The sequence below is a fragment of the Perissodus microlepis genome, chromosome 14 (genome assembly GCF_051167445.1).
Source record: "Perissodus microlepis isolate ML-2025 ecotype Zambia chromosome 14, ASM5116744v1, whole genome shotgun sequence".
Taxonomy (NCBI): Eukaryota; Metazoa; Chordata; class Actinopteri; order Cichliformes; family Cichlidae; genus Perissodus; species Perissodus microlepis.
Genome location: NC_140474.1, coordinates 15,950,633 through 15,962,499, shown reverse-complemented (window position 1 = coordinate 15,962,499; position 11,867 = coordinate 15,950,633). Strand labels below are relative to the sequence as shown.

General features: G+C 43.0%; 2 protein-coding genes across 5 annotated transcripts in view; both read left to right on the top strand.

Annotated features, from left to right (window-relative positions):
• Window positions 1–16: 16 nt before the first annotated feature.
• Window positions 17–2,751, top strand: snrpa (small nuclear ribonucleoprotein polypeptide A). Of its 4 annotated transcripts, none has more exons than XM_084951933.1 (7): window positions 17–105; window positions 419–499; window positions 657–829; window positions 916–1,086; window positions 1,754–1,930; window positions 2,028–2,116; window positions 2,204–2,751. In XM_084951933.1, exons 2-7 carry the CDS (start codon window positions 427–429, stop codon window positions 2,361–2,363), a joined length of 843 nt encoding a protein of 280 aa, XP_084808059.1. In that variant the 5' UTR covers window positions 17–105; window positions 419–426; the 3' UTR covers window positions 2,364–2,751. The 4 variants fall into 4 exon arrangements, with proteins under 4 accessions (XP_084808059.1, XP_084808061.1, XP_084808063.1 ...); XM_084951935.1 differs by having other exon boundaries at window positions 416–499; XM_084951937.1 differs by having other exon boundaries at window positions 65–309.
• A 4,169-nt stretch (window positions 2,752–6,920) lies between these two features.
• Window positions 6,921–11,867, top strand: part of LOC146373704 (uncharacterized) — a 61,436-nt gene continuing 56,489 nt past the window's right edge. Inside the window, exon 1 of the mRNA XM_084950747.1 lies at window positions 6,921–8,025. Coding sequence (XP_084806873.1) covers window positions 7,867–8,025 — 159 coding nt within the window. The 5' untranslated portion in view covers window positions 6,921–7,866. The remainder of the gene's footprint in view (window positions 8,026–11,867) is intronic.

Genomic DNA, 11,867 nt, shown 5'->3' with positions numbered 1-11,867 from the left:
TAATAATAAAATGGGACACGGATGTTAAGCATCGGAAGTTACGCTTGCACTGTTATCACGAGAACAGAAAACGGGATTTGTGAAGACCGGGTTTTCATTCATCAGGTAGGAACGTCGAGCTAAAGACTTGAATCGTTTATTTTCTTATAAAGAAACACTTCTTCCGCGCTTTCATGTACTTAAATAATGCATTTGAGCTTTTTGTGACGATCTTAAGTATTTGGGTGATTAGTATATACATGTAAAACACCAAACAAGGTGTTAATTTGTAGTAGATAGCTTGCAGGCTAACCCTCCCCGTCACGTTTGGTGAGTGTCTGCTAACGATCGCTAGCTAGTTAGCTACTTAGCATCTAATCTAAACTGTGCCTCAGACTGTCTCTAAAAGTACAAACGTTCATCAAACGCTCATCAGCAGATTAAAGGATGGCCACCCCGGATGTCCGGCTAAATCATACTATCTACATCAACAACCTGAATGAGAAGATCAAGAAAGATGGTGAGGTTTGCACGTTGAAATCTCTTTCCGTTTAAATACGCACAACCAGACTAATCCTTTTAGGTGTGTGTGTGTGTGTGTGTGTGTGTGTGTGTGTGTGTGTGTGTGTGTGTGTGTGTGTTTTTGTTTTTTGTTTTTTTAATTTATTTTACTGCAGAGCTGAAAAAGTCGCTGTACGCCATCTTCTCACAGTTCGGACAGATTTTGGATATCCTGGTGGCACGAAACATAAAGATGAAGGGTCAGGCCTTTGTTATCTTCAAAGAGATTAACAGCGCCTCCAATGCGCTGAGATCCATGCAGGGCTTCCCCTTCTATGATAAACCGATGGTAGGGTAACTAAAAACTGAATATCACACAACTGCTGCTTACCATAGTTTGTGTGTCACATGTGATCTTTCTGTTTGGTCCTGCAGCGCATACAGTATTCAAAGACTGACTCTGACATCATAGCTAAAATGAAGGGGACTTACGTGGAGCGTGACCGCAAAAAAGAGAAGAAGAAGATCAAAGGACCCGATGGCACTGGACCAAAGAAGGGTGTAGCTGGTGCAGCCATGGTCGCTGGCGTGCCTGCCGCTATGCCTGTAAGTGGAGCCAGAGCTGTTTTATTGGTTATTTTGGCAACTATCATGTATTCACAAGGAGCTCTGAGCCAAAGTGTGGGCAGAGACACAAAGTATACAGACCCTGAGATTTCTAACTTTAATATGTTGGAAAATTCTTGTTTATTTTGTTCTATAGAGTAGATGTTTTATAGTAGATTCCTACTGTTTCCTGGATCACAGAATACCCTAAAGAAAGGCCACAGTTTGTCAGGTGTGTTTCTGAGACATTAATGAGCAACATGGGGGCTCCACAGGGGACTGTCCTGAGTCCATTGCTTTCTACATTGCATACAGCAGACTTCGATATATAGATACAGAAAATCATTCTCTACAAATGGCAGATGAGCTTTGTCAAACATATGAATTTCCGTTTGTTATCAATAAAGTTGTTCTTATGGCTAAAACATGTTTTCAGCTCAAGTTGCAGAACAAAAAACATGATACTGAATTGGGATGAACCTTTTAGGAACAATATTAATAAATAAGGAAACAAAAGCAAAGGGAGAAAGTTTCTCCTGCATCTAGAACAGTTTGTGTGATTGAAAACTGACCCTATTTTCATTGACAAATGTAAATAGTAGCACACACACCTCAGAAGAGGAAAATGGACATCGGGTTTTCTATTAACAAGCTCTTCACTCTTTAGGGAATGCCTCCAATGAGCCAGGCTCCCCGTATGATGCACATGCCTGGCCAGCCACCTTACATGCCCCCTCCAGGCATGATGCCACCTCCAGGGATGGCGCCTGGCCAGATGCCCCCTGGTGCCATTCCTCCTGGTCAGATGATGCCTGGGCAGATGCCTGGACAAATGCCCCAGCAGGTAGTGTTTTGTGACAGAGCATGTTGTGTCTTCATTTAATTTAATAAATTGATATTTTTCTGGTTGATTGATTCTGATATCCAATGTGTACTCGTAGATTGCAGAAAATCCCCCCAATCACATCCTCTTCCTCACAAACTTGCCGGAGGAGACCAACGAGCTCATGCTGTCCATGCTCTTCAACCAGTCAGTAGCAAACCCATTCTCTAGATCTAGTTTTGCACGCTTGTGTCTGTTATAGGCTGAGCCCAACTGTTGGTGTGTGCGTTTTAGGTTCCCAGGTTTCAAGGAGGTGCGTCTGGTCCCCGGACGCCACGACATCGCATTTGTGGAGTTTGAGAACGAGGTGCAGGCCGGAGCTGCACGAGATGCACTACAAGGCTTCAAGATCACACAGACGAATGCAATGAAGATTTCATTCGCTAAGAAATAAGCTCTCAGGAAGGGTGGTCTTTGTTTCCCAACGTATAAACAGGTCTTTGTTTTTTAAACTTGCAGTAAATCTGACTGTGATTTATTCTTAGAAATTGACTTTCAGGGTTGCACGTAAGTATGTGTCAAGCTGCTGTTTTTTATCGTGCCACATTGACAGAACTCTTTAAAGGAAAAACATATGTGAGTTTTGTATCGTATTGATAGAAAACGTACATATGTAGAAGGGTTTTTTTGTTTGTTTTTTTTTTTAGCTTTACATCAAAATCCACAAGCAGCTTGATATGTCTTCTATATTTGTCATAAAGCATTGCACCCAGAGTCTGGTTTACCAGACATTGTACCTGGAGCTTTTCTTTCTTTTTATAAATAAAACTGTGTTCTAAGAATGTGCTGCTCTTCATTTAAGCTGCAGTTTGAGCTTTCCGCCAATAGGTGATGCTTTCTCTCCTCTTGTCTTAAACATTTTCTCTCAAGTCCCTGTAGTCAAAAGGATCTCATGTTTAAACAACTTCAGCTGCACAACATGTAGAAGGAGAAACCAGCATTGAGAAAACCCTGTTTTTTTTGTTTGTTTTTTTTTAGAATACTAATGCTGTGTGCTGCAGTCTGAAGTTAGACCGCATCTGCAGAAAATTTAGTTCTTTGGAGTCTTCTGATTATTACAAAGCATGGAAACTTTATGGGACTCCATATAATTCACCGTAGCAATCCTGCTTGTTAAATAAATGCACTGGAATCTCATTTAGTTTGTGCTTTGAAGTAGAACCTAGATCTCTGAAGCCATTTTCTCTCCCTGTATTTGGCATTAATCATTGGTATATTATTTAATGGATGGCTGGTGTTGCATTGTTGCAGCGTTTCGTCATCTGCTCCCCCAACAAATGCTCGCACGCTATTACGCCTCCAAAACTGCAGTGTTCGTGTTGAGACTGGTGTTGTTGAAATGAGATAATGAAGCTGCTAATTGAAGATGTGTGAATGTGCTTCTCAAACCGCAGTATAATTGTTTTTGTGTTCAAGCTAGTAGTACATACCTGTCACAGATGTGAGGGCTGCTTTTGTAGAAAAAGGGTTCTGCTGCATTTCAGAACAAAGATATTATTTTTAGAGGATCATTGTATTATGAAGCAAACATGAAAACAGACATTTGATTCTCTGGACACTTGCGTGAATATTTTGTTTTCTACTCTACTAAATTTTTTTTCGGATGAAAATTGTGCATTAAGTCACAGATTAACATTAAAACAGGAAGGCTTGTTGCTGAAAATGGGCCTCCATACAGCTGTGTAGATATTTTACGGCGATTTGATTTATCATTGAACCTAGTTGATGCAATTTCTAGTATTTCAAAAAACAAAGGGTAGGTGGACCTGAAGTTTTAGGTTGTTCAGTAGTGATAACTGGATAAACTCTATACTGGGTACTGTTAGGTACACCTTGCTAGTATCTATCCATTCATGCTATGCATTCAACAAGGTGCCGGGAACATTACTGACAGATTTTTCCATGTAGCATCACACATTTGCGACTCTCCTGGTTCATCACATCCCAAAGGCCCTCTATTGGATTGAGATCTGGTGACTGTGGAGACCATTTGAGAGCAGTGAAGTCACTCATGTTCAAGTTTGAGATGATTTGAGTTTTTGTGACAATGTGTGTTATCCTGCTGGAAGAAGATGTGTACACTGGTCATAGAGGGATGGACCTGGTCAGCAACAATACTCAAGCAGGGTGTGGTGTTTAAACAATGCTCAGTTGGTACTATGGGGCCCAAAGCATGATAAGAAAATAACCCCCACACCATTACACCATCACAATCAAACTCATCATACGAGGCAGGAAAGATGCATGGTTCATATTATATTTACTCCAAATTCCTCTGACTACTCTCTGAATACCAAAAAGTTGATGTGGGTGAATGAAATGAAATGTTTGTGAGGCAACATCCCAGAAGATCAGCAGTTTCTGTAATACTCAAACCAGCCTATCTACCGGCCACAGTGACACACCCAGAGTCACTTAATTCACCTTTCTTCCTCCTTCAGATTTTCTGTTTGAACTTCAGCAGGTTGTTCTGACCATGTCTACATGCCTGAATGCAGTGGCTTACTGCCATGTGATTGGATGATTGAATATGTGCATTATTGTATTTAATGAAGGGACGGATGAGTGTATATTTTCATTTAAGTTTAAAATGCTGTCATGTAAGTGCAAAAAACGTTTTTCTGCAATGTTCTGTAAGTAACATAAAATTAGGTGGGTAAACAAAAGTAGCTCAGAATCATGGACAATATGAATTATTGTCTCAGTAAATTCTTATTGTCTATTTTCCTCTCAGCCTTCACACGATATGTTTGCAGACATGCTAATAAGGAGCACGTCCTCCTCTCACAGACTAGATTCAGACAGAGTGACGTGTGAATTAGGCCTGAAAGGCTTAATTTAGACTCTCACTATCAGCTGTGCCCGGTGTACACAGGGCCTCCCTGTTATGGGCTTAAACTGTGCCCTGAGTAATTGTCTTCAGGTCAGCTCAACGGTGTACACAGAAATCCACATTCTTCTGCAGTTTCCCAAGCCTTTCCACACTCCCTTATTTTGCCTTGAGAAAGCACTGACCTCAGCCACCAGGGCGCCGTGTGTGTGTGTGTGTGTGTGTGTGTGGGAGGGGGGGGGCATGGTTTTGGCAACATGCCTAGTGCCTTCCCATTCACCAACACAGTAATCTTTCAGAGACTGAAAGGCAGCTTATACTTATCCAGCAGCTTATGCGTGGAAGCTGTTCCTGTCAGTACCACTTAAAAAATAAATAAATTTTATAAATCATCTCTTAAATATTTTTAGTTTGCAAAGTATGGAAGAAATATAGTATCATCAGAATTCAACTATTTTTAGACATTAAATTTATAACACTGAATTTTTATCCTCCAAATTCACCTGCAAAAAATTCAACTGCAAAAATTCACCTGCAAAAAATTCATACTGTGTAACTAAACTTCCTAAACCTTCAGATATGTAGGCTACCTTCAGTTAAAGAGAAGCATCTCAAGTTTAGAGGATAAAACTTCGGTTTCACTTTAATAGTTTTACCTCTATTTCACAGTTTGTAGTGTAAACAGAAAACATGGAAAGTAAAGAAAGGACGGTCACATGCATCATAAGCTGAACTGATGATATTGAATTTGCATAATCCTGCATAGTGGGGGAAAGAAAAGACCGTAATTTGATTTCTGAGTGGAAAAATGAAAGTTCTTGTGTTTTTTGAGTTCTTTAATTTAATGTGTTTTTGGTTTCAGTTAAGAAAATAACAGAAATTCAGTTAGATAGAGGTTAGTAGATATTTTAGAGCTAATGTTCTGTTTTTATGCTTATTTTCTCTGTATGGTCCATTATTTGTTTGAAGTGGATGAAACATTAAAAAAAAATTATTAGACATGTGGAAATCAAATCTGATCTAAGCTCATTCTAAAGGCCCCGAGGAAGCAGGTTACTTATCTATATGCATTATTTATTAGTGTTACATTTTGATTAAATAACTCCTAAATGTGTTTTTTATCCTAATTTGAAATGAGCCAATGTTTTCACGGCAGTTTAAATAGTGTTAAAATAAATAAATAAATCTGCCTTTTCAAATCCTGCGCAATAAAACGCGTATTGACCATTAGATGGAGCTAAATGCACAACTAACTGCATATCCGTTATGTAGGCACCAAGAAAGCAAGTGAAAGGATTACTTTTTTTGTGACTCTTCTTCTTCAGGTGAGCCACACGCTGCAACCTCTGAGCAGACCCAGTGATGCACGTGTGTTTCCGGATGCTTGGTTAGAATTCAGCTCGTGCTTCGAGGTCACTGCTTCCCCCATGCAAATTAAGCCTCTGCTCCTCAAGAGCCCTCTGTTCCGCTCCGGGGTCAACGCGGAGCGCCAAGCCGCGGAAACACCAGCGGTTGTCAGGGAAGCTCTTGAGCAACAAGCCCGTGATAGACTTTAAGATTGAGAAGGGGGAGGAGGGAGAATCTCATTAGATTTTCTCTGGTAAAGAAGGTGCATTGTGTGGAGGTCTTGGGTCCAACAAGACGAGAACTAGAGGACTGGAGGAGATGTGGAAAATATGTGTGCCATGTGACCGGTGCCAATATTCAAAAGATGCCTACACACCCTACAGTTCTCTTTTATATTTGTGCGCTCAGCCGGTTAGTATTTGCAACCCGGCGGCTCCATTAAGCACATTAACACTTTTCAGAGCCGCAGCTGTCGAAACAAGTTCAATCATAAAAGTGGGTTCGATTATAACGTGCCATAAGAAATCAGTCTGCAGGTGGGTGAGAACCGCGTAAGCACTTTTGCCCTGTGCGTCCTGACCAGCAGAAGCCGCTTCACACCTTTCCTGCAGGCGTGAAAGTCTGTTTGTCTTTTGTAAACAACTTTTAGTACATCATCCGCAACAGCACGGGTGTTTAACTAAGCTTGAAGGACAAATCGTTTCTATTCACAGGTCTGAGCAGAACTGTGAGAACAGCTCTGCCAAGCTGAGCTTTGAAGTGTTCCGTGGACGGCAGAGGTTTGAAACTGGAGGAGAGGAACCAGTGAGGCACAACAAAGGACAGAGGGGAAACAGAACACTCAGGAGAGGATAAAAGAGATGCGAAAAGCATTCAGAATACTCTTACACGTAAATATGGTATTGGAAAAAAAAAAAAAGAATGTTGGTCAAAGTGTGTAGAGAGAGAAAAGGGGATGAGAGCCCCGTGCGCTCTGGGAACCATCCGGACAAGGAGTGAAAGACGGATATTCCCTGCCCCAGGACACACCCTCATGCTCTCTCTCTCCCTCTCATTGTTTCCCACAGTGACTCAGAGGCCGCCAGCCTTCGTATCGGGTTTACAAATGACCAGCCAGCCGCTCCAATGACAAGAACACAAAAGTGAAATCATTCCGCCGGGGAGAAGCAACTTTGGTCGCTGCTTTGGTCACACACTCATCAAGAAATAGGATTCATACGATTGTCCCCTCTCCATATTATCTCTGAGAGTGGATTAAGCTTTGAGAGAGACAGGAGATGAAGAGAGAGTATCAGCTAATTGGGATGTGAGTTCAAGTCAAGTGAGCCGGCAGATTGGACCCGTAAAGCCTCTTAAGGCAGGTGGTGGTGGGAGGAATACACCAAGGGGAGTGTGTGTTTGTGAGAAGCGTGCGTTTGTGTGCATGTGTCATTCCCAGAGGAAACCTGCCTTGGTCACAGCAGCAAGGGAGGGGTTGATCAGGTGTGCGCGCGAGCGTGTGTAGGTGGGTTGATTGCAGGGAGAGATCCGAGCTGAGACAGAGTTATGGTTTCTCCGGTCTGGACGCGATGAAGTGGCTTTGCGGGAGTTTCAGGGTTTAAGACCGGCGAGGAAGAGGAGAGCTGGGCGGACGGAGGACACTGGAAGAGAGGAGTAGGAGGAGGGGGGACACCACCGCCACCAAAGCGCACAGCACGGTCCCCAGTCCCTTGATGCAGGGATGGAGAGCTCACGGGTGCACGGGATAACTCGGAAGAATCTGAGGAGCAGAGGTGAAAAGCTCAACGGGAAGCCAGACATGAGAGCCGGGCGACACCAGGGACACTTCCACCTGCCGCGGACTGTGATTTTTTTCGTCGCGCTCACGGTGCAAACGCAGGTAAGCCACCGATTAAGTGCTATTTCGGGCTGCATGCACTTAAACGCCCCACGCTGACTCGCAACTGTGGTTCTGTCTGTTTTTTAAATGAAAGCTGAGAGAAAAATACTCAGGAATAAAGTCCACGCACAGTGTCCCTTTATGCTGCCCTCTTTCTGCTCCTGCATGGCGCTGTGCCCACCTGTTGTTTCAGCCCGCTGGTGTATTATCCCACACAACAGAGAACGACTGTAATCCAATTGTAGAAGCACTGGATGCAAATATCAGAACAAAAATCCGCCTTTGCGACAGACGGTAAAAATCACATATATTTTTTTTTCTTGAATGAAAAAGAGTCAGTGTGCCACTGTTTGCCAAACAAAGACATGTCATGATAACACAAATCAATCACATTAGTGACATGTAGTCAATGAATGTGATTTATTCCATCATTTTCTGCTAAATAATGATTCTTAATCCCTTTTCATTCACTTTGGTATATCCTCGATCATTAATTGCACATAAATTACACCCAAATTTCACACCGCACCCCTGTTAAGGTATTTTCCTTATTCACGGATCAGTAAATGAGTGAAAGCATCTTCCTTTTTAGGCTCTTTGGTTGCTGCTTTGTCCATTTCATATATTAGTAACCATTCTCAGGTGTGGTCTGATTGTCTTATTTTCTCTCTGTCTGCATGGCTGCATGTATGCACTTTTTTTTTTTGGTATAACAGCAAAGTTCATTAATGACTGCAACAGCCTGCGTAAATACTTCTGAGAAGGTGGTTATAACATTATGAGGACAATTTGTGGCTGTATTAAAGCTCTGGATTTTATTCCAGTGTTGTTTTGGGCATGAAAGCGTAAACAAGCAAAATATTGTTCCCCTTTTCCCCCATGAGCTCTCAGGCAGCTGCTGGTCTTGTCACAATGTGTCTGATGTGTGACAGCGCTCACCAGTAGCAAGACCAGGCCCAGGGGTGCTCCGAAGCGTGCATGTGTGCACACATGTGAGTGCACGTTTTTTAAACACTGAGCTCACATCCAGCATCTGTGTCCTGGGTGTGTGTGGAGCCCGGGGCCACAGCCTCATAGACTCCGGGGCGTGTGAATGTTGAACATTCAGGCAGCTCTGCGTGCCTCTCTGTACCTCTGCAACCCTTTCACAGCTGAGGAACAACACACCCTGCTCTCTCCATTCTCCGACTGCACTGCAGTGTGAAGCACACACTCAAGATCCTTTGCATCTGCTGGTACCCATTTATAATGCAGAGGACGGGGGATGTTTCAACCTGCAGTTCATAAATGAGGCTTCTTGACACTCCAGCGGTCCTTATGTGTTGTCTATTGTGCCACGCTCACACTGCAGTACGCAAAGCATTTATGTTTCGCTAAATTAGAATGCCATTTTCAAACTGAAGCTGAATTTTAAAATGAGATTGGATGAAATTTATGTGCACATCATTTCTGTTTGAATGCTGAGCAAAATGCAGTTCATAAAGTGAATCAGCGACAAGAGGATTTCGACATTTAAATAAACAAACAATTAGAAATTTATCATCCGCACAATGCTTGAAGCATCCACCCAGACAGAATTTCAGTGTGATTGAAGATCCTGACCGTGACTTAACCGCAATACTGTGACAGTAAGAGACTGCAGTTATCAACAAATAGTTAAAATGCCTCTCACACAACACCATACATCTTCAAATACCCTATTTTGTCTGGACAGTAACTGGGAAATCAAAGATATCACAATCTCATAAGACAAAGGAATCAATCATAGACTGCTTGTTATGAATAGGGTTGCCAAAAATGCAAGGCTCGTTAAATAATCAGTTCATAAAATATCTGATGCAGTTTCACAGTGGCATTTAAAGTGCCACAGAAATATGCTTGAAATCAATGATGCCTTTCCGAAGAAACTTGTTGGCCTCGAGTACAAAGAAAGTCTCGCTTAAATGGCTCACAGCGAGCTCTGTGGAGTTCGTCGAATAGTAGCATTTGTTCCATGACAGTAGAAAAGTCAACAGATCATTTTCCGAGGCTTGAATGTCTTTAGGTAGAAAGGATTGTGAGTTTTGCCCCTTAGAGAGCTTTAAACTGACGAAGCTCAGTTTCAGAGACGGGCTGAGCTTCGGCTTGGCTCACTCTCTCTCTGTTTCCCCTTCTCCCTCTCTCTCTCTGAGCGCTGAAATGCTGGTATGCAGGGAATGGCTTAGGCAGCGAGTGGAGGAGAGGAAGAAAGGAGGATGCAGAGTGATGAGCGCCACTGTATCTCCACAAGCCTTTTGATGTAGACAAGTTCACCCCACCTCCCTCCACCACCACCACCATCATTACCCTGCGACCCCCTCCCATCTCACCCCTTTCAGCTCTGGGACAGGGTGCAGGCAAGGGACACAAAACCCAGTAACAATGGGGCGACTGAGACTGTGGCTCAGCGTTGGGCGGCCTGGCTCTGGCTAAGCAGACATATGAGAGTTTCCAGGTCTCGGTGATTGCTGTCCATGATTGAATGCACCATACCTCTGGGAATACACGACTTAGATCCTCGGCTGTAATGAGGTGTCACCAGCTCATTGTTTTAGATAGAAAGCCAAAAAATAATGTGAATTATTTACATTTATTCATCAGTGAGGGTTTACGGACAAACTGATATAACAGTGGCCTTATTTTGGTGTTTGCTGTTGTTGGATAAAGCCAAAACCACAGAGAGGACCACATACACACAGACAAATGCACACACACACATACCTGACCCTTGTGCTCTGAGACTCTCAGGGGGTCTTGTTAAGTCTAGAGTGTGTGAGAGAGGCTGTGCGGTTTGTGTGTGTGTGTCCCCTCTTAACCCATCCCTAAACAGGGAGGGAACACAGACAAGAGAAAAGGAGGCAGATAAAAGTGAGGATGGGAACAATGTAGAAAATGGCTGATGGCTGCAGAAAGAGAAATGACAGGAGCGTCAAAGCTTGTTCTCAGATAGAGAAACAAGTGAAGTGGAGGAGGAGGGGAGAAGAAGCGTGTGAGCAGGATCCCAGTGTCATTGCCCCCTGGAAAGGGGAAGTGAGAAATAAGAAGGGAGTGGTGGTGACACACAGGAAGACTAAAGAAAGAAAGACAAGAGCCAAAGAAAGGCGAGTCCAAAGATAAAAGCTAGTGCTGTTTAATCCCTCGGTAATTTAGGGAACATCTCTGTTCCCCCAAAAGTTGGCACGCTGTGAGAAACGTAAATAAAAACATGGTGCAATGACGCACAATGATCATTTATTCTTTCATCTTCACACTGTAAGAATCTGAGAACTGAGGACATCAGTTTCTGTAGTTTTAACATAGTTAACATAGACTGTATATGAAAGATGGGTGTAGCCTCTGACTTTTAATAATGGATTGCATTTATATAGCGCTTTTCTAGGCACCCAAAGCGCTTTACAATTCCACTATTCATTCACTCACTGATGCAGGCAAACCACAGTTGTAGCCACAGCTGCCCTGGGGCAGACTGACAGAAGCGAGGCTGCCATATTGCGCCATTGGCCACTCTGGCCAACACCAGTAGGCAGTAGGGTAAAGTGTCTTGCCCAAGGACACAACGACCAGGACAGAGAGAGCTGGGGGATCGAACCGGCAACCTTCCGGTTACAGATGAGCTTCCCAACCACCTGAACCACGGTCGTTTTAAACGATAAGCCATAAAACTGCAGTTTTTGTAATGTCTAACAGGGGGCGACTTCTGTGGGTGCAAAAAGAAGCCTGGTTGTATAGAAAACAGCCTATCAGCTCCATTTATCTGCAACCTCAGTAAAACACTTTCCTGATGAGTTTTTAGTCTTATTTAATGCAACATGGTGTTCATTTTG